Genomic DNA, 21,805 nt, shown 5'->3' with positions numbered 1-21,805 from the left:
GGTCGTACATCCCTGCTCTCTGATTGGTCCAATTCTTGAATATCCTAATTATATCCATAAATTAGACCGGTTTAGCAAGTTTCTTCAAGCTTGTGCTGTTACGAAAAGATAAACAGTTCGGTTTTTCCTCCTCTTTTAAGCCTTTTTTCTATCCTTTTCTACACTACCATTTAAGTGGAGCCGTAACTGAGCTGGTAAGTGTCATATCCCTCTACTTCTGACATAGATATTTACTGAAGGAATATTTAGGTTGAGACATTACGGTTCCCTAAACCAAAGTGACCCTCATATTTTTCCGCTATCGATTTCTCTGTACTCTAATTCTGACTTTTGACTTTATAATTCCTAATCTCTAATTTTTTTAATTAGTTAGTTCAGTTAGAAAGTTATGTTAAACATATTTAGTTTTTTCTCTTACTAAAAACTGTTCAAGTTGGGCAATTTAATACGTCGTGCATCATTGCTTCTGAGACATCTTTTCTTTGGTCCAAGTCTGTTTTCATAGAAATCTTTCTTTATATATACTATGTTTTTTGAATCCTAGGATTAAATAACCTTACATTAAATTGTTTTCGAGCTGCGTCTTGGTCTTTTACAACTATTTTATTTTGGAGTAAAAAGTCAAGTACGAATACATACTGTCAGTCTAGGATTCGAGTTTTGTTTCATAGGGTCCACATTTTTAACTCAAAAAGCTTTTTTCTTTGAATGCAAACTCATTTATCCACTGGAAAAAAACATTAACCGAAATAATTTGAATATGTAGTTGTTTTATAAAATTTCTCTGTTTTAATTTAATTTTTAATTGAGAGAAGGCTTGATGCTATGGAGATCATGCACACATTAGCATCAAATATCATTTTACTGGTCTAGTGCTGTTTGCTAGACTTATGGAGAAAGATATCCATTAAAACATCATTAAGTCTACTCTCCTAGAAAGGGTTTTTAAATGCTGAGTAAAAACAGTTCCCAATCTGTATATATATATATATATATATATATATGTGTGTTAGCTTTGACATTTGGCACAGTTATTCTTCGTTTGCAATAGACGTCATAGCCGCCATGTTGGAAGAATTTGACAAAAGATTTTTCAATGAATTCTTTTGTTATATCTTCCAACATGGCGGACATCCCTTTTGTTATTGTGCTCTCTTGGGATTGATTGCAAACTAAGAATTAGACCATAAATGTGTATTAGCACGTCTCGTCTGCAGATGGGAGAAGTATCCAGCATCATAAGCTTTTTGTAGGGGTCAAGTTTTGTCTGATGTCAAGCTGTGGTGTGCTTGCTACTTTGTTACGTAATACCCTCATGAAAGTGTATTAATAGCATTTCACATCTGCAGATGGGAGGAGCATCATAAGATTTCTGTCAGACTCAAGTTTTGTCTAATGTCAAGCTGTTATGTGCTTGCTATCATATTATGTAATACCTTCATGTCTATCCTTTACAGTTAGCAATGATCCAATATTACTTATATTTAGGAAATGAATACTCTTCATACTATGATGGGGTGCATGTTATGTCACAGCTGCTATTTTGGTTGACAATAACAAAGCATTCCTCATAAGCTGGCAGCTGTTTCACCTCCAGAATTAAATTTACTGAATTTGTGAAGATTTTATTGTTCAGATACATTCAATGTCAGAGAATAATTCAAATAAATATTTGAATGGCCTTGGTACTGTTAACCAAAATGGAATGCTAACTTGAATCCTGACTTAGAATATCTATTTGGCAAATTATTGATTTTCTAGTTACTCCAACTTTAATAACTTGGCAGTTGACTGTACTCAACTAATTTGACTTGCTTAATTTAATTAAATAGATAATTATTCAATATTATTTATTCATGTGAAAACTGTTTCTAATTTCAGCAGTTATCAATGGATAGTGCAGATAATCTGCTTTACCTGATTGAAGAGATCAGAACCAAAGTAACTGGTCTGGAGAAGGCTGTAGATGACATCCATCATGTGAAGAAGAGCCTTAAAGGAGCTTCATCTGATGTCAAAGCACAGATCCGTGATAGCATCAGCCGACACCTGGAAGCTCTGAGGAACAGAGAGATATGGCTCTTAAGTCAGGTAGAACTGATCCAACAAGGAAAAGAAGAACTTCTTCTCCAAAAGCAGACGGAGATCATTGACATGGTTGGTGGTCTGAAAAAAGTGTGTGCTCTACTTGAACAGAGTGTGGAAGAGGAGAAACTTGGTGAAGTGGAAGCATTTGAGGCACAGCTGAGTGAGTTGTTAACATCTGTGGAGAGGATGAACATCAGTCCTGAAGAAACATCGAACATCTGTTTCAAAGCTCACAACCTAGAGCTGCTTGAATCCATCAGGGGATTTGGCCATATTGAAGGTGAAGCTTCTCATCTTGCCACACTGTTGAATGGAATAAGTTTGGAAGGTGGCAATTCCACTTCACCAAGTAACAAACGGAAGTTCTTTACTCCTTCGGGACCAATGGAGAACTGGCTGCTGCAAGGGCACAGGTTCCAGGAGAACCAGTCCATTCCAGCTACTGCAGTATCAGTAGAAAAATGGCTGAACAAGTGTAAATCTTTCACTGAGTCCGAGCAGGAGGTTGCTAGTGAAATGGGAGGTTCTGTCAAGAGCTTTGATCTATCAGAGCTTAAGTGGACTCTTTCTGCTGAAACCAACAACTCCCCTTCTGGACGAGACACTTTTGGTGGCTATTTTGAAGAGGTTAAGAAATCAACTCTTAAAGACTGGATCAAGGTCTACCCTAAACTTCCTGAACAGCCAAAATCAAGGCTGATTGGAGAAACCTACTCAAAGATTGTGGCCATGGGGAATGAAAATTGGCTTTTCTTTAAGCAGGAAAAGAGCAACCAGAGGAATTTCCCTGAAAACCTTGGCAAGATCCACAGGCAGGAAGGCTCCAATCTAGAATGGTTGAGAAGATCCAAATCATATGAATACCTCCCTCAAACAAGCACTGGCAAGGCTTTCACCAACATTGCAAACACAAGCATGGATCAGTGGCTACAGCCAAAGGTGTCCTCATTGATCTCTGAGCAGCTGAAGTGTAATAATAAGTCTTCTTGTGCTGATTGTGAATGTGCCAGTACAAAGGATGGCAGTTTGGATTACTCTGACTCAATGAGTGATGCTGATTGGCTCAAAGTCAAAGAAGAGGATGTTGTGTCTATTGAGAATCTGGATTCAATCTTCAGATTCAAAAGTAAGAAGAGTGCAGATGAAGATGGTAACTGGTTGGTAACATCGTCAATCAAACCGCGCCCTACTGAGGAAGACAGGTCAGGAATCAAGAAGTATGGCCAGATGCTTCAAGCGCAAGCCATTGAAGACTGGGTAAGTAGTACAAGAATGACAAACAGGGGTAAAGAAAATGTGCAGCCAAACTTCATGCAAGGCTTCCTGGAATGCCTACCAAATGATTACAATGAGTGGTTGTCCAAGCCAACAACCAACAGTTTGAGTGCCGACACTTGTAAATGGCTTGCCCGAAGTTCCTTGGATTGCTGTAAGAATTGCCCAAAGATGTGCTCAAAGGGACTATTCACTCTGTTTGACGAAATGAAAGATGCAAGTAATGATGGTTGGTTAAAGAAAACCAATAATCAATAAAACTTGATAAATAGATAAAACTAGATAAATATGATGAATCTAGTTCCTCAGGAGCAGTGACTTTTAGGTTCTTAGGCCTATACCAATTACTTCTGTAATGCTGTATTCCTCAAGAGGAGAGACTCTTAGAAGCACTTCATATAGACTCACAAAAATCTGATCCTCAAGAGCAGGGACTCTTAGGCTCTTTAGACCAAAATTGACAAATGCAGCTGTATATAGTTCCTCAAGAGGAGAGACTCTTAGGAACCTTTGCATAATCAACATATATTTATTCCTCAAGAGCAGAGCCTCTTAGGTTTTAAATAATTAAATAGGTAATTCTCATTTGATAATTCTTTTTATCCTAAGAAAATGCTCTGAACAGGTATGCTCTTAAAACGCCATAAAATTTATAAAACAGGCTAGTTTGAACTTATGTAAACAGGAGTATTCAAGAGCAGAGTCTCTTAGTACTCAGAAATACATTTTCTGTGAAAATACAATGAATAAATTTCTTGATACTAAGTGAATATTACTCATTTACATATTTACTTAAATCCCAAGCCATCCAAAATTCAGCCATTCTTTTTCCTGTAAAGAAAAGCTGTAAATCTTCATTTGCTATTGCATTGAAATGGAAAATGTCTTTGACATTGTATAAAGGATCAAAGATTATTTCCCATCAGGTATTGCAGTTAGTATTTTCAGTGATGCGAGATATATAGTTATACAATAGTTTTGAGTGGCATACAATGGAATGCCCTACTTGTCACTTTATTTCTTTAGTAAATTCACACACCTGAAGGCTTTTGTGTACACTTGAAAATTTAACCTTGTGGGATTTTCATGCAACTCAAAAAAATTGTATTACATCTTTGCAATGCACATTCCTCTGGATTAAGAAATAGTAGATAAAACTTTTTCTAGTTTCATGGTTTGAGAAGAGATAGACAACATGCATTGCTCATTGACAACAATCCTGTAAGTAGGGTTCAGAACTGAAGATATACACCACCCAACCTATGGTACCCCGGGGGGGGGGGGGGGTACTCCCCTATATTTCTTAATCGGGTACGTGCTGCCAAACAGGGTATGGTTTTCAGTGATTCTACTCTGGAACAGGGTATATAAAATCGTGCTCGCTCTGGGACGGTATATATAAAATCACGCTCTCGCAATACCGAAACAGGGTATGATTTTCAGCAATCTTGCTCTGGAACAGGGTATGAATTTCAGCGATTTCAGGGTCAGGGTTCAGAGGACTCAGTGGCACATCCCTACCCTAAACGGGCAAACATCAAACGGGCAAGAGTACCCCAGGGTAACCTACTCACATTATTTCACATCAATGAGTTAAATGCATCAGTTTGCTAACTGGCATGCATTGATTACGTCTGTAACTAACCCTTCCTCTTGAAATTTTGATCTGTGAACGACTTAATTTTCCTCATCTTTACGACAGTATGGGGCTCCTGCTTATACGACTAATAATCTTAAGCGGAAGTAAATCATAAACTGCGGTTTTGGGCTTCCTGTGGATTTTGTTTATGTTCCGCTGGTTAGTAATACTGCAGGTTCCAACATGGCGGGCTTACGCAGAACTGCAGCAAGAAAGTCCTTGTCGAATTATTTTTTCAATGGTTTTATTAGACCTGCGCTTTCTAGGAGGTGTAGTTCAATCACCGAAGATTCAGTTCATTCACAAGATGAAGATTTTGAAGAAATGTTTCGGAATTCTCAATTTGTGAAGCTTGGAAGACCCGAAGGAAAAAAAGTTCTGGGTAGAGTCACTCACGTGGTGACTAGAGAAAAAAACAAAGATATTTATGTTGAATTTGGATGGAAGTTTCATGCTGTTGAAACCGTTCCTGTAAAAAGGTAAACGTGTGCTTCGTAAGGAGTGATTCTTGATTTACATTACTCGACAAGAAATCACCTTCGATCTACAACTCGGATAACTATTTAATACCCACACAGACAGACACACAGACACACAGAACCATCCAGATCAGATCCAACCCCTTAGACTATAGGTCAAGATAGGATAGGATTATTATGTGAGGGGGTGGGGAAAGAATTGAGGAAAGGAGTTGACTAATTTATGAGATTATGAAGATTGTAAAATGGGAGAAAATTGAGAGATAACATTCACACAAGTGAATATTTGGTGCCCACCTGACATTATATTGGGCATCGAACATTCTCATACCCAGGGGTGTAGCAAAGGAAACTGAAGGAAACGAAGGACAATGAAATGTGTATGTGTGTGTATTGATAGGAAAATGGTAACCCCCACCCCCACAAATCTTCGAGACCTCAGTACCCCCTGCTAATCCCAGCTTATTTTTCATTATTCTTTTTTTTATATATATATATTGCTTAGGGAAGTCAATGTTGGAGACAAAGTTGAAGTCACAATAAAGAGCCTGGAGGCAACAGGACATTTTCTAGGACAGAGCAAAAGAATTACGCTCAATGAAGCTGTAGCAACATTCAAAGCTATCAAGGAGTTATAACACTGGCAAAACATATAAAAGAGAGGTTAAGTATTTTGATAAACACTGTTGAGGTCAGAGGAAACCCTTCCAACTCTAATTCCTGGACCTGCTGCTGGCTTCTATCTATCTGTTCCTGATTATCCAATGACAATACTAAACAAACCAATGCCAAATTTGGTTTAGGAATATCTTGATTGTGTCAAAGTTTGGTGATATGGGCAACGTTATCACACAATAATATTTGTCTTGCAACATGGTTGCATTGCAAGTGGCTGCAGCACAAATGTTGCTCACATTACCACTCGTATTGCGAAGAGTATAGAGAGTCTTGCTTACAATGAAAATTCGCTACATGTGGAGACTTGGTGGTATGAGCTAACTTCATTTTATTTACAGAAAACTGCTAAGACATTGTTTGATAGAGTATAAACACTAAAAGTGTGCAACACTTGGCACTATTTAGTAGTAAATAGTGCTAATTAAACAATAGAAAACAATAGGATTAGCATAATTTAGCAGTATTTAGTGGTACTTATGTTGCACACTTATAGTGTTTGTACTCTATTGTGCGTGGATTAAATGGAATCTGTTTTGCATAAATATAAAATAAAGATTTTTGAAGGGAAAAGTTTAAAACTTGGTTGTTCCAGTCTTTGCCTCTTCCTTCCACCTTCATATTCTGTTCTTCCTTTTTTATTTGTATATTTTTTTATCTTTTTTTTTTTCTTCATTTTTTCCTTCTTACCCTTAATTTATGTTTTTTGAATAAAATTGAATTTTCTTACTTAAACGTTTAACATGGTAAATGAATGGATACAACACATTTCTTTCATCAGAGCCTCATGGGTTGAAACCCCAGGGATTTTAAGAACAATGCTCAAAATATTGTTTTTTTAGCTTAATTATAATGCCCTCAAAAATGGTCTCAACAGTTAGCCCAACATTTAGCTACTGTTTTAACCAACATTTTGACCCAACTATGACAAACAATCCCAACATTTGACCCAACTAATGCTGGCTAAATGTTCACCTAGGGGGAGGCGGTACTCCTAGGTAAAAAGGGAAGGCGATGCTGCTGAAAAAATAAATTTTTAAAACCCCTAAAAGAGAGAGTTTTGGAAATAAAAAGATAAAAAAAAGAGAGACGTGCTATAAATAACCCAACAGTTATTTTCTTATGGTCATATTGGGTTACCTGTGGTAGATGCACCAGTCCTTCAGACCGTGAGTCCATGTATCCATAGCAACAAACAATTCGGACAAGAAGACCAGGCAGAAGAGAGTTTATCGAGCACTTTTACGCTAAAAAATTCAATATTTTACGATGATTCCTCCTAATGCCTCACTCGTTAAGTACGATAACCCGGTTCTGGTAAGCAGAAACACCGATAAGAAGTCTCCAAGGGTGAGTAAAAACGATATTAAATGCTCATTTTAAATAAACATCTTTGATGCAAACTTTCAAGTTGGCGCCATTACTTCGGTCGCTTATTGTTTTTATTTGTGAAAAGTCCCTATAAACTTTTAATTCCCATGTTCCTCTACACAAGAATAAACGTTGGAATAATAAGAATTTATTCAAGAAGAAGAAAATTTAGGACATAAAGGGTTTGTGTTATTTTATCGTGTTAATAGTGGTTAGAGCCTTTGATGTTGTTGAACCACATTCAATGTTTTGGTTGCATGTAAGACGTCCTTTAAACAACTTTTAAGAATATAAATGTTACTAGTATTGCTGATACTACAATACGTACTTTACTTTGTTAAGTTCTATTTAGTATGTTCATATGTTGTACAAATGTGTTTTGTTTTAGGCTCGTTCACTCAAGGTCAGTCAACAGCAGGGACCGGCTAATGGAGCTGGGCCTGTCCCTCAACCACCAAGAGCAAGCAAGCTACCTCCAATGGATACTCAGAAAAACCAACAAACAGACGAGATCTTGAATGCTATTCTACCCCCCAGGTACCAACTATTATTGATTTATAAAACCAAGTAATTTAATTGTTACTTATCTATTTATTTATTGCTTTTGGTGATAATTTTGATGATGATGATGACAGTCTGGATGATGCCTATTTCCATTTGCATGTTGCGTCAATGTCCCCAATATTGCTTGTTTATTGATGTATCAGCCTCCTTTGTTAATAGCGACCTTAAATTTTCAAAATTTACGATAACAACATCAACCGGAAGTGTAAATAATTTCTCTTTGGGGTTCTGTTCATGAATGGAGATTTCATTCAAAAAACATTGTCAGTAAAGTCAACTCATCCACAGGGAAGACAAACTTTGAGGGCACTAAACTCTAAGGTGAAGTTATTTATACTTGCGGTTGACATTGCCATAGTAGATTTTGAAAAGCTTAAGGTGGCTAATACCACCAACATGGCTGCCATGATATATGGTGTGCATTCTAAATTGAGTTCTCTGGGAATGAATGTAGTAATGGCCTTATTGATTTGTGTAGAGAGTGGACAGAAAATGGTCAGCTATGGGTGCAGCAAGTATCCAGTACACCAGCAACAAGACTGGATGTTGTTAATCTACAGGTATGTAATTTAACAGTTAGTAGTCAGCTACTGTAAAATCCTGGTTATAACCCTGCACTTATTAGTCAGTCTGAGTTTGATGAAAAAACGTTTTCACAGTTTCCTGCCTCATCTTGAAAGGTAGCCATGCCTTTGCATCAAAGCGAAACAAATGGTAAGCTTGCAATGATAGAGGCCTTACTCAGGGTATAAGGAGTATTTTTTTTTGCTGTCCCCTCCCCTTCTTGAGCCTAACTTTTTAATGACACTAATGACCACACCCTCCCCCCCTAAAAATCAACTGTCCCTAAATGGGATTCTGTAGTACTTGATTCTTGATTTCCTCTTGTTAGTAATCTCCACCCAGATTCAATATTAGACTAAGTATTGAATATGTCAGTATGAGATTATAGATCGTTTTCTTTGTTGCTGTAGGAACAACTAGATATGCGTCTCCAGCAGCGTCAGGCCAGGGAAACAGGAATATGTCCTGTAAGAAGAGAGTTGTACTCACAGTGTTTTGGTGAAGTGGTATGACAGTCCTCATATTTATCACAATTAGAGGAAAATACATTATGTTAGAAAAAGGAACAAGAAAATGAAGGGGAAAAAAAGAGCCATAAGGAGGGTCAGCAAAAGAGTCTGTGACAACATACAAAGCAGACTACCAAATATTTTCATTTTTGCCTAGACACATATACTGTAAATGGTATATATACAGGGCATCTTCCTATTCTAAAATGTTTTGTCATGTCAAGAAACAAGAAATCATGTGATGAATGCACTTATCACTAATAAACTCACATAGGGGAGGGTAGTATTCAAGTTTGACATTCCGTTTTAAATATTGCAAGAGGGAGGAATTATACTCTATACTGACCCCCAAAAAAGAAATCTTTTAAGAATTTTTTTCTTTTGAGATTCTAACTCTCTTCTAAAATCAAGGCCCAACTACTATCTGGGCCTTCATCTTGGAGTTAACATGAATTTTTATCATTATAATATTTGACTTAAACATGCTAATAATTTTCTTATTATTATCATGAAAGATGAACTTATCCGTCAAGTAACCATTAACTGTGCAGAACGTGGACTTCTCCTTTTAAGGTAAAAATAATTTAATGTAGCTTTTTAAAGCTTTTTTTTTTGTTTCCCCTGTATTTTTTCCTTTTTTCTTCTTTTTTAAATAGGGGTTTAAACTATAAAAATAATAATGATATTTTCCATGGGACTGACACAAGGCCCTGGACTAAGTGCTTGTTGCCTTTTTTCCTAGAGTGCGAGATGAAATCCGTATGACCATAGCTGCATATCAAACTCTCTACGAAAGCAGGTACTTAAGAAATGCTATATATTATGAGCTTCTTAGTTGACTTTGACTTGTTAAAGTTTTGCTGTCTACTTTTTATGTCTAGTCTTCAAGTACCACTATAATAGAGTGTGTGTGATCTTGAATATTAACATGGATACTTTTATTCAAGTGTTGCATTTGGAATGAGAAAAGCTCTTCAAGCTGAACAAGGAAAGGCAGACATGGAAGGAAAGGTAGAGTATCTATGCTGGTAGAAAACAATCAAGCCTGTAGTGCTCAAAATTTTCATAACTTACCTTCTAGATAAATATACTGGTACATATTTATCATTTTAGGTATAGTTACAGTCCCCCCTCCCCCCCAGCTCCTCCTCCCTTTTCCCTACCCCACTCCCTTTTGAACTGTATTAGAAACTAATTCAATACTTTATTGTTATATGCTTTACCTGCAACTTTTCTCTATCCACTCTTGTATTTATCTTGGCTTTTTTTTTTTTTTTTTTTTTGCTTGAAATCTCCTGGTTTTGTCTTTCTGTCTTTTTTTTTTTTTTTTTGATGAAATATAAATATAGCTCTAGAAAATGCTTCAATAATTTTGAAACGAGAAAACATTACTTCACACCCCTCTCCCCCCTCCCAAAATATCAAGTTACTTAGAGAGCAAGACATGATCAATCAATAAACTGGGATTTCGCTAGTACTTTTCCTTCACTAATTTAATTCTCTTGGCTCAAAATAGATAAATGAGCTTGAAAATGACAAACGTGAGCTTGAGCGTCAAGTGAATGAACTGAAGGCCAAGTGTGATGCCATTGAAAAACGCGAGGCTGAGAGACGGGCTATAGAGGAAAAGAAACATGCTGAAGAGATCCAGTTCCTTAAAAGAACCAATCAACAGCTCAAGGTAAAACATTCACTTTGTAATTTATTAGTTATTACATGTATTTGCACCGCCTCTCACCATCATGTGAGTAAAGTGTTTTTCCAGATTCCTTCCTGCACCAAAGTCAACTTATAAATTTCAATTTAATAGAGAGCATACCATACATCCGTGAAAAGCATCGTAAGAAATTGCACAAGTGTGCACAACTTAGTATTATTTAGTTAACAGTGACCTCAGTAGACTGTAGACCCGCTACAAAACTTTGCAATAATTTTCTTAGTTAACATTTTTCACAGTACTGCATTCATAACAACATTTGGTCAAATTATAACGTTAATGCAAAATTACTTCTCATCCAAGCCACAGGATGCCCATTCATGAAGTATTTTTTTACGTCGATATAAATGATGTTCGTAATTCTCCCTTTAGTGAAAATGTCATAAATGTTCATTAATTATTTCGGTCAACGTTTACAGAAAAATTCTTCTTCCTAACTTTGTCATCAGTCAGTCTCAATGAACTCGTCTTTATTTACGACTTAAGTAACTAAAGGTGCCTTTTTAAACTACGAAACTATCAATAGGACATGAATTTCTAGTCTGCTACACAGCATTTACACAAATAGCGGCTGTGTAAATGACTAGTGAGTTTCCTGCATGGTCATGTTTACAACCCAAAATGTGCACCCTGAAAACTTTTTAAAAAATTATTCACATTTTATTTCATTTTCAGACTCAGCTTGAGGGAATAATTGCTCCAACAAAGAAATAATTCCCAACAACTGCATTCATTATTATATTCTAGTGTTCTGAAGATATTATTCTATGTTTAACTGTGATTTGATATGGTGTTCTAGTTGTTCCATCGTAAGTAGAGCTTTTTTGAAATGCTTACTGTTTTTGTACATTAACCCTCTTGTATTTACAACTAATTCAGCTGTGTATATATAATGTGCTATAACGTCTTTCATGTTCTTTCTCTTATTTGAGCCATTAAAATCAATAATTTATTATGACCTCCAAGTTGTGGACACTTGTTTCCCTCTCCTACCATTTTTTATTTTCCTTCTTTCTTGCCTTTCTTCCTTCCTCTACCCGTGGTCACCTCCATTCCTATTTTCAAAAACTACCAAAAGAAACAATAATTATTGGTCTTTTTGGCAGTTTTTGAAAATAGGAGTAACAATTATTTTTCAAGGTGTGAAAAACACCCAAAATCCATCAAAACCATGGGCTATAGTCCATGCTTTTTGGCCAAAAACACACATTTTCCAAGTCTCATTAATAATTCATATTTTTTCAAAAGGTGTGAAAATGACCCAAAATCGGTTAAAACCATGGGCTATAGTCCATGCTTTTTGGCCAAAAACACACATTTCCCAAGTCTCATTAATAATTCATATTTTTTCAAAAGCTGTGAAAATGATCCCATGTTTTTGACCAAAAACACACATTTCCCAAGTCTCATTAATAATTCACATTCTTTAGAAAGGTGTGAAAAACACCCAAAATCCATCAAAACCATGGGCTACAGTCCATGCTTTTTGGCCAAAAACACACATTTTTCAAGTTTCACGAATATTTGATTTATTTGAAAAAGGTGTGAAAAAAATCCAAAATCCATCAAAACCATGGGTTATAGTACATGTTTTTTGGCCAAAAAGACTCATTTTTCAACATTCATAGATTTTTCATTCTTTTCAAAAAGGTGTGAAAAACACCCAAAATCCATCAAAACCATGGGCTATAGTCCATGCTTTTTGGCCAAAAAGACCCATTTTTCAAGTTTCATGAATTTTTCATTCTTTTCAAAAAGGTGTGAAAAACACCCAAAATCCATCAAAACCATGGGCTATAGTCCATGCTTTTTGGCCAAAACCACACATTTCCCAAGTCTCATTAATAATTCATATTTTTTCAAAAGCTGTGAAAATGACCCAAAATCGGTCAAAATCACGGGCTATAGTCCATGCTTTTTCGCACAAAAAACACATTTTTCAAGTTTCACGAATATTTGATTTATTTGAAAAAGGTGTGAAAAAAATCCAAAATCCATCAAAACCATGGGCTATAGTCCATGCTTTTTGTCCAAAAAGACTCATTTTTCAAGTTTCATGAATTTTTCATTCTTTTCAAAAAGGTGTGAAAAACACCCAAAATCCATCAAAACCATGGGCAATAGTCCATGCTTTTTGGCCAAAAACACACATTTCCCAAGTCTCATTAATAATTCATATTTTTTCAAAAGCTGTGAAAATGACCCAAAATCGGTCAAAATCACGGGCTATAGTCCATGCTTTTTCGCCAAAAACACACATTTTTCAAGTTTCACGAATATTTGATTTATTTGAAAAAGGTGTGAAAAAAATCCAAAATCCATCAAAACCATGGGCTATAGTCCATGCTTTTTGTCCAAAAAGACTCATTTTTCAAGTTTCATGAATTTTTCATTCTTTTCAAAAAGGTGTGAAAAACACCCAAAATCCATCAAAACCATGGGCTATAGTCCATGCTTTTTGGCCAAAACCACACATTTCCCAAGTCTCATTAATAATTCATAGTTTTTCAAAAGGTGTGAAAAACACACAAAATCCATCAAAACTATGGGCTATAGTCCATGTTTTTTGGCCAAAAAAACCTATTTTTCAAGTCTCATTAACAATTCATATTTTTTCAAAAGCTGTGAAAATGACCCAAAATCGGTTAAAACCATGGGCTATAGTCCATGCTTTTTGGCCAAAACCACACATTTTTGAAGATTCATGAATTTTTCATTCTTTTCAAAAAGGTGTGAAAAACACCCAAAATCCATCAAAACCATGAACTATAGTCCATGCTCTTTGGCCAAAAACACTCATTTTTCAAGTGTCATTAATAATTCATATTTTTTCAAAAGGTGTGAAAATGACCAAAAATCTGTCGAAACCATAGGATATAGTCCATGCTTTTTGGCCAAAAAGACCCATTTTTCAAGTTTCACGAATATTTGATTTATTTGAAAAAGGTGTGAAAAAAATCCAAAATCCATCAAAACCATGGGTTATAGTACATTTTTTTTGGCCAAAAAGACTCATTTTTCAACATTCATAGATTTTTCATTCTTTTCAAAAACGTGTGAAAAACACCCAAAATCCATCAAAACCATGGGCTATAGTCCATGCTTTTTGTCCAAAAAAAAACATTTTCCAAGTCTCATTAATATATCATATTTTTTCAAAAAGGTGTGAAAAACCCCCAAAATCCATCAAAACCATGGGCTATAGTCCATGCTTTTTGGCCAAAAACAAGCATTTTCCAAGTCTCATTAATAATTCATATTTTTTCAAAAGGTGTGAAAATGACACAAAATCGGTCAAAACCATGGGCTATAGTCCATGCTTTTTGGCCAAAACCACACATTTCCCAAGTCTCATTAATAATTCATATTTTTTCAAAAGCTGTGAAAATGACCCAAAATCGGTTAAAACCATGGGCTATAGTCCATGCTTTTAGGCCAAAACCACACATTTCTCAAGATTCATGAATTTTTCATTCTTTTCAAAAAGGTGTGAAAAACACCCAAAATCCATAAAAACCATGGGCTATAATCCATGCTTTTTGGCCAAAAACACACATTTTTCAAGTTTCACGAATATTTGATTTATTTGAAAAAGGTGTGAAAATGACCCAAAATCCATCAAAACCATGGGCTATAGTCCATGCTTTTTAGCCAAAAAGACCCATTTTTCAAGTTTCATGAATTTTTCATTCTTTTCAAAAAGGTGTGAAAAACACCCAAAATCCATCAAAACCATGGGCTATAGTCCATGCTTTTTGGCCAAAACCACACATTTCCCAAGTCTCATTAATAATTCATATTTTTTCAAAAGCTGTGAAAATGACCCAAAATCGGTCAAAATCACGGGCTATAGTCCATGCTTTTTCGCACAAAAAACACATTTTTCAAGTTTCACGAATATTTGATTTATTTGAAAAAGGTGTGAAAAAAATCCAAAATCCATCAAAACCATGGGCTATAGTCCATGCTTTTTGTCCAAAAAGACTCATTTTTCAAGTTTCATGAATTTTTCATTCTTTTCAAAAAGGTGTGAAAAACACCCAAAATCCATCAAAACCATGGGCTATAGTCCATGCTTTTTGGCCAAAAACACACGTTTCCCAAGTCTCATTAATAATTCATATTTTTTCAAAAGCTGTGAAAATGACCCAAAATCGGTCAAAATCACGGGCTATAGTCCATGCTTTTTCGCCAAAAACACACATTTTTCAAGTTTCACGAATATTTGATTTATTTGAAAAAGGTGTGAAAAAAATCCAAAATCCATCAAAACCATGGGCTATAGTCCATGCTTTTTGTCCAAAAAGACTCATTTTTCAAGTTTCATGAATTTTTCATTCTTTTCAAAAAGGTGTGAAAAACACCCAAAATCCATCAAAACCATGGGCTATAGTCCATGCTTTTTGGCCAAAAACACACATTTCCCAAGTCTCATTAATAATTCATAGTTTTTCAAAAGGTGTGAAAAACACACAAAATCCATCAAAACTATGGGCGATAGTCCATGTTTTTTGGCCAAAAAAACGCATTTTTCAAGTCTCATTAACAATTCATATTTTTTCAAAAGCTGTGAAAATGACCCAAAATCGGTTAAAACCATGGGCTATAGTCCATGCTTTTTGGCCAAAACCACACATTTTTCAAGATTCATGAATTTTTCATTCTTTTCAAAAAGGTGTGAAAAACACCCAAAATCCATCAAAACCATGAACTATAGTCCATGCTCTTTTGCCAAAAACACTCATTTTTCAAGTGTCATTAATAATTCATATTTTTTCAAAAGGTGTGAAAATGACCAAAAATCTGTCGAAACCATAGGATATAGTCCATGCTTTTTGGCCAAAAAGACCCATTTTTCAAGTTTCACGAATATTTGATTTATTTGAAAAAGGTGTGAAAAAAATCCAAAATCCATCAAAACCATGGGTTATAGTACATTTTTTTTGGCCAAAAAGACTCATTTTTCAACATTCACAGATTTTTCATTCTTTTCAAAAAGGTGTGAAAAACACCAAAAATCCATCAAAACCATGGGCTATAGTCCATGCTTTTTGGCCAAAAACAAACATTTTCCAAGTCTCATTAATATATCATATTTTTTCAAAAAGGTGTGAAAAACCCCCAAAATCCATCAAAACCATGGGCTATAGTCCATGCTTTTTGGCCAAAAACAAGCATTTTCCAAGTCTCATTAATAATTCATATTTTTTCAAAAAGTGTGAAAATGACCCAAAATCGGTCAAAACCATGGGCTATAGTCCATGCTTTTTGGCCAAAACCACACATTTCCCAAGTCTCATTAATAATTCATATTTTTTCAAAAGCTGTGAAAATGACCCAAAATCGGTTAAAACCATGGGCTATAGTCCATGCTTTTAGGCCAAAACCACACATTTCTCAAGATTCATGAATTTTTCTTTCTTTTCAAAAAGGTGTGAAAAACACCCAAAATCCATCAAAACCATGGGCTATAATCCATGCTTTTTGGCCAAAAACACACATTTTTCAAGTTTCACGAATATTTGATTTATTTGAAAAAGGTGTGAAAATGACCCAAAATCCATCAAAACCATGGGCTATAGTCCATGCTTTTTAGCCAAAAAGACCCATTTTTCAAGATTCATGAATTTTTCATTCTTTTCAAAAAGGTGTGAAAAACACCCAAAATCCATCAAAACCATGGGCTATAGTCCATGCTTTTTGACCAAAAACACACATTTTTCAAGTTTTATGAATTTTTCATTCTTTTCAAAAAGGTGTGAAAAACACCCAAAATCCATCAAAAACATGGGCTATAGTCCATGCTTTTTGGCCAAAAACAAACATTTTCCAAGTCTCATTAATAATTCATATTTTTTCAAAAGCTGTGAAAAACACCCAAAATCGGTCAAAACCATGGGCTATAGTCCATGCTTTTTGGCCAAAACCACACATTTCCCAAGTCTCATTAATAATTCATATTTTTTCAAAAGCTGTGAAAATGACCCAAAATCGGTCAAAATCACGGGCTATAGTCCATGCTTTTTCGCCAAAAACACACATTTTTCAAGTTTCACGAATATTTGATTTATTTGAAAAAGGTGTGAAAAAAATCCAAAATCCATCAAAACCATGGGCTATAGTCCATGCTTTTTTCCCAAAAAGACTCATTTTTCAAGTTTCATGAATTTTTCATTCTTTTCAAAAAGGTGTGAAAAACACCGCAAATCCATCAAAACCATGGGCTATAGTCCATGCTTTTTGGCCAAAAACACACATTTCCCAAGTCTCATTCATAATTCATATTTTTTCAAAAGGTGTGAAAAACACCCAAAATCCATCAAAACTATGGGCTATAGTCCATGTTTTTTGGCCAAAAAAACGCATTTTTCAAGTCTCATTAATAATTCATATTTTTTCAAAAGCTGTGAAAATGACCCAAAATCGGTTAAAACCATGGGCTATAGTCCATGCTTTTTGGCCAAAACCACACATTTTTCAAGATTCATGAATTTTTCTATCTTTTCAAAAAGGAGTGAAAAACACCCAAAATCCATCAAAACCATGAACTATAGTCCATGCTTTTTGGCCAAGAACACTCATTTTTCAAGTGTCATTAATAATTCATATTTTTTCAAAAGGTGTGAAAATGACCAAAAATCTGTCGAAACCATAGGATATAGTCCATGCTTTTTGGCCAAAAAGACACATTTTTCAAGTTTCACGAATATTTGATTTATTTGAAAAAGGTGTGAAAATGACCCAAAATCCATCAAAACCATGGGTTATAGTACATTTTTTTTGGCCAAAAAGACTCATTTTTCAACATTCATAGATTTTTCATTCTTTTCAAAAAGGTGTGAAAAACACCCAAAATCAATCAAAACCATGGGCTATAGTCCATGCTTTTTGGCCAAAAACAAACATTTTCCAAGTCTCATTAATATATCATATTTTTTCAAAAAGGTGTGAAAAACCCCCAAAATCCATCAAAACCATGGGCTATAGTCCATGCTTTTTGGCCAAAAACAAGCATTTTCCAAGTCTCATTAATAATTCATTATTTTTCAAAAGGTGTGAAAATGACCCAAAATCGGTCAAAACCATGGGCTATAGTCCATGCTTTTTGGCCAAAACCACACATTTCCCAAGTCTCATTAATAATTCATATTTTTTCAAAAGCTGTGAAAATGACCCAAAATCGGTTAATACCATGGGCTATAGTCCATGCTTTTAGGCCAAAACCACACATTTCTCAAGATTCATGAATTTTTCATTCTTTTCAAAAAGGTGTGAAAAACACCCAAAATCCATCAAAACCATGGGCTATAATCCATGCTTTTTGGCCAAAAACACACATTTTTCAAGTTTTATGAATATTTGATTTATTTGAAAAAGGTGTGAAAATGACCCAAAATCCATCAAAACCATGGGCTATAGTCCATGCTTTTTAGCCAAAAAGACCCATTTTTCAAGATTCATGAATTTTTCATTCTTTTCAAAAAGGTGTGAAAAACACCCAAAATCCATCAAAACCATGGGCTATAGTCCATGCTTTTTGACCAAAAACACACATTTTTCAAGTTTTATGAATTTTTCATTCTTTTCAAAAAGGTGTGAAAAACACCCAAAATCCATCAAAAACATGGGCTATAGTCCATGCTTTTTGGCCAAAAACAAACATTTTCCAAGTCTCATTAATAATTCATATTTTTTCAAAAGCTGTGAAAAACCCCCAAAATCGGTCAAAACCATGGGCTATAGTCCATGCTTTTTGGCCAAAACCACACATTTCCCAAGTCTCATTAATAATTCATATTTTTTCAAAAGCTGTGAAAATGACCCAAAATCGGTCAAAATCACGGGCTATAGTCCATGCTTTTTCGCCAAAAACACACATTTTTCAAGTTTCACGAATATTTGATTTATTTGAAAAAGGTGTGAAAAAAATCCAAAATCCATCAAAACCATGGGCTATAGTCCATGCTTTTTTCCCAAAAAGACTCATTTTTCAAGTTTCATGAATTTTTCATTCTTTTCAAAAAGGTGTGAAAAACACCGCAAATCCATCAAAACCATGGGCTATAGTCCATGCTTTTTGGCCAAAAACACACATTTCCCAAGTCTCATTCATAATTCATATTTTTTCAAAAGGTGTGAAAAACACCCAAAATCCATCAAAACTATGGGCTATAGTCCATGTTTTTTGGCCAAAAAAACGCATTTTTCAAGTCTCATTAATAATTCATATTTTTTCAAAAGCTGTGAAAATGACCCAAAATCGGTTAAAACCATGGGCTATAGTCCATGCTTTTTGGCCAAAACCACACATTTTTCAAGATTCATTAATTTTTCAATATTTTAAAAAAGGAGTGAAAAACACCCAAAATCCATCAAAACCATGAACTATAGTCCATGCTTTTTGGCCAAGAACACTCATTTTTCAAGTGTCATTAATAATTCATATTTTTTCAAAAGGTGTGAAAATGACCAAAAATCTGTCGAAACCATAGGATATAGTCCATGCTTTTTGGCCAAAAAGACACATTTTTCAAGTTTCACGAATATTTGATTTATTTGAAAAAGGTGTGAAAATGACCCAAAATCCATCAAAACCATGGGTTATAGTACATTTTTTTTTGGCCAAAAAGACTCATTTTTCAACATTCATAGATTTTTCATTCTTTTCAAAAAGGTGTGAAAAACACCCAAAATCAATCAAAACCATGGGCTATAGTCCATGCTTTTTGGCCAAAAACAAACATTTTCCAAGTCTCATTAATATATCATATTTTTTCAAAAAGGTGTGAAAAACCCCAAAATCCATCAAAACCATGGGCTATAGTCCATGCTTTTTGGCCAAAAACAAGCATTTTCCAAGTCTCATTAATAATTCATATTTTTTCAATAGGTGTGAAAATGACCCAAAATCGGTCAAAACCATGGGCTATAGTCCATGCTTTTTGGCCAAAACCACACATTTCCCAAGTCTCATTAATAATTAATATTTTTTCAAAAGCTGTGAAAATGACCCAAAATCGGTTAAAACCATGGGCTATAGTCCATGCTTTTAGGCCAAAACCACACATTTCTCAAGATTCATGAATTTTTCATTCTTTTCAAAAAGGTGTGAAAAACACCCAAAATCCATCAAAACCATGGGCTATAATCCATGCTTTTTGGCCAAAAACACACATTTTTCAAGTTTAATGAATATTTGATTTATTTGAAAAAGGTGTGAAAATGACCCAAAATCCATCAAAACCATGGGCTATAGTCCATGCTTTTTGGCCAAAAACAAGCATTTTCCAAGTCTCATTAATAATTCATATTTTTTCAAAAGGTGTGAAAATGACCCAAAATCGGTCAAAACCATGGGCTATAGTCCATGCTTTTTGGCCAAAACCACACATTTCCCAAGTCTCATTAATAATTCATATTTTTTCAAAAGGTGTGAAAATGACCCAAAATCGGTTAAAACCATGGGCTATAGCCCATGCTTTTAGGCCAAAACCACACATTTCTCAAGATTCATGAATTTTTCATTCTTTTCAAAAAGGTGTGAAAAACACCCAAAATCCATCAAAACCATGGGCTATAATCCATGCTTTTTGGCCAAAAACACACATTTTTCAAGTTTCACGAATATTTGATTTATTTGAAAAAGGTGTGAAAATGACCCAAAATCCATCAAAACCATGGGCTATAGTCCATGCTTTTTGGCCAAAAACAAACATTTTCCAAGTCTCATTAATAATTCATATTTTTTCAAAAGGTGTGAAAATGACCCAAAATCGGTCAAAACCATGGGCTATAGTCCATGCTTTTTGGCCAAAACCACACATTTCCCAAGTCTCATTAATAATTCATATTTTTTCAAAAGCTGTGAAAATGACCCAAAATCGTTTAAAACCATGGGCTATAGTCCATGCTTTTAGGCCAAAACCACACATTTCTCAAGATTCATGAATTTTTCATTCTTTTCAAAAAGGTGTGAAAAACACCCCAAAATCCATCAAAACCATGGGCTATAATCCATGCTTTTTGGCCAAAAACACACATTTTTCAAGTTTCACGAATATTGATTTATTTGAAAAAGGTGTGAAAATGACCCAAAATCCATCAAAACCATGGGCTATAATCCATGCTTTTTGGCCAAAAACACACATTTTTCAAGTTTCACGAATATTGATTTATTTGAAAAAGGTGTGAAAATGACCCAAAATCCATCAAAACCATGGGCTATAGTCCATGCTTTTTAGCCAAAAAGACCCATTTTTCAAGTTTCATGAATTTTTCATTCTTTCAAAAAGGTGTGAAAAACACCCAAAATCCATCAAAACCATGGGCTATAGTCCATGCTTTTTGGCCAAAACCACACATTTCCCAAGTCTCATTAATAATTCATATTTTTTCAAAAGCTGTGAAAATGACCCAAAATCGGTCAAAATCACGGGCTATAGTCCATGCTTTTTCGCACAAAAAACACATTTTTCAAGTTTCACGAATATTTGATTTATTGAAAAAGGTGTGAAAAAAATCCAAATCCATCAAACCATGGGCTATAGTCCATGCTTTTTGTCCAAAAAGACTCATTTTTCAAGTTTCATGAATTTTTCATTCTTTTCAAAAGGTGTGAAAACACCCAAAATCCATCAAAACCATGGGCTATAGTCCATGCTTTTTGGCCAAAACACACATTTCTCAAGTCTCATTAATAATTCATATTTTTTCAAAAGCTGTGAAATGACCCAAAATCGGTGTCAAAATGCACGGGCTATGAGTCCATGCTTTTTCGCCAAAACCACACATTTTCAGTTTCCGAAAAGTGGTGTGGATTGGTATGTTGAAAGACCAGCCAAGTGGTTTGGGATTATTGTTTTAGCTACGAGCCCCCGCCCCCAGCAGAAAAAGAAAACCAGCGAGAACCGCGAGAAAAATTGGA

The 21,805-nt window shown here is 35.0% G+C and overlaps 3 protein-coding genes across 4 annotated transcripts; all 3 read left to right on the top strand.

The window, feature by feature from the left end:
• The first annotated feature begins 46 nt into the window (after positions 1 to 46).
• On the top strand, positions 47 to 4,133 carry LOC148911786 (uncharacterized). 2 transcript variants are annotated; one of them, XM_089028999.1, is made up of 2 exons: positions 47 to 194; positions 1,882 to 4,133. In XM_089028999.1, exon 2 carries the CDS (start codon positions 1,891 to 1,893, stop codon positions 3,619 to 3,621), a length of 1,731 nt encoding a protein of 576 aa, XP_088885125.1. In that variant the 5' UTR covers positions 47 to 194; positions 1,882 to 1,890; the 3' UTR covers positions 3,622 to 4,133. The 2 variants fall into 2 exon arrangements, with proteins under 2 accessions (XP_088885125.1, XP_088885126.1); XM_089029000.1 differs by having other exon boundaries at positions 59 to 194; positions 1,885 to 4,133.
• A 1,032-nt stretch (positions 4,134 to 5,165) lies between these two features.
• Positions 5,166 to 6,737, top strand: LOC116290083 (small ribosomal subunit protein bS1m). Its single transcript, XM_031697063.2, has 2 exons — positions 5,166 to 5,481; positions 5,987 to 6,737. Exons 1-2 carry the CDS (start codon positions 5,186 to 5,188, stop codon positions 6,117 to 6,119), a joined length of 429 nt encoding a protein of 142 aa, XP_031552923.2. The 5' UTR covers positions 5,166 to 5,185; the 3' UTR covers positions 6,120 to 6,737.
• A 606-nt stretch (positions 6,738 to 7,343) lies between these two features.
• LOC116290098 (33 kDa inner dynein arm light chain, axonemal) lies at positions 7,344 to 11,810 on the top strand. Its single transcript, XM_031697083.2, has 9 exons — positions 7,344 to 7,506; positions 7,916 to 8,064; positions 8,570 to 8,651; positions 9,066 to 9,153; positions 9,680 to 9,737; positions 9,907 to 9,963; positions 10,112 to 10,175; positions 10,681 to 10,845; positions 11,557 to 11,810. The coding sequence occupies exons 1-9, from the start codon at positions 7,426 to 7,428 to the stop codon at positions 11,593 to 11,595; spliced, it is 783 nt and encodes a 260-aa protein (XP_031552943.2). The 5' UTR covers positions 7,344 to 7,425; the 3' UTR covers positions 11,596 to 11,810.
• Positions 11,811 to 21,805: the final 9,995 nt, after the last annotated feature.

The sequence above is a fragment of the Actinia tenebrosa genome, unplaced genomic scaffold (assembly GCF_029948245.1).
Source record: "Actinia tenebrosa isolate PJP-AT-01 unplaced genomic scaffold, QUT_ActTen_1.0 PGA_scaffold13__45_contigs__length_12533684, whole genome shotgun sequence".
Lineage (NCBI taxonomy): Eukaryota > Metazoa > Cnidaria > Anthozoa > Actiniaria > Actiniidae > Actinia > Actinia tenebrosa.
Note: the sequence above shows the minus strand (reverse complement) of the source record. Positions and strands in the feature narration are given on the sequence as shown.

Excerpts from the sequence above, each read along its gene's own strand:
- LOC148911786 (XM_089028999.1), top strand. The coding sequence starts at position 1,891 with ATGGATAGTGCAGATAATCTGCTTTACCTGATTGAAGAGATCAGAACC.
- LOC116290083 (XM_031697063.2), top strand. The coding sequence starts at position 5,186 with ATGGCGGGCTTACGCAGAACTGCAGCAAGAAAGTCCTTGTCGAATTAT. Across the intron at positions 5,482-5,986 it reads GAAACCGTTCCTGTAAAAAG|GGAAGTCAATGTTGGAGACA; the intron begins GTAAACGTGTGC and ends TATATTGCTTAG.
- LOC116290098 (XM_031697083.2), top strand. The coding sequence starts at position 7,426 with ATGATTCCTCCTAATGCCTCACTCGTTAAGTACGATAACCCGGTTCTG. Across the intron at positions 9,964-10,111 it reads CAAACTCTCTACGAAAGCAG|TGTTGCATTTGGAATGAGAA; the intron begins GTACTTAAGAAA and ends CTTTTATTCAAG. Across the intron at positions 10,846-11,556 it reads GAACCAATCAACAGCTCAAG|ACTCAGCTTGAGGGAATAAT; the intron begins GTAAAACATTCA and ends TTTCATTTTCAG.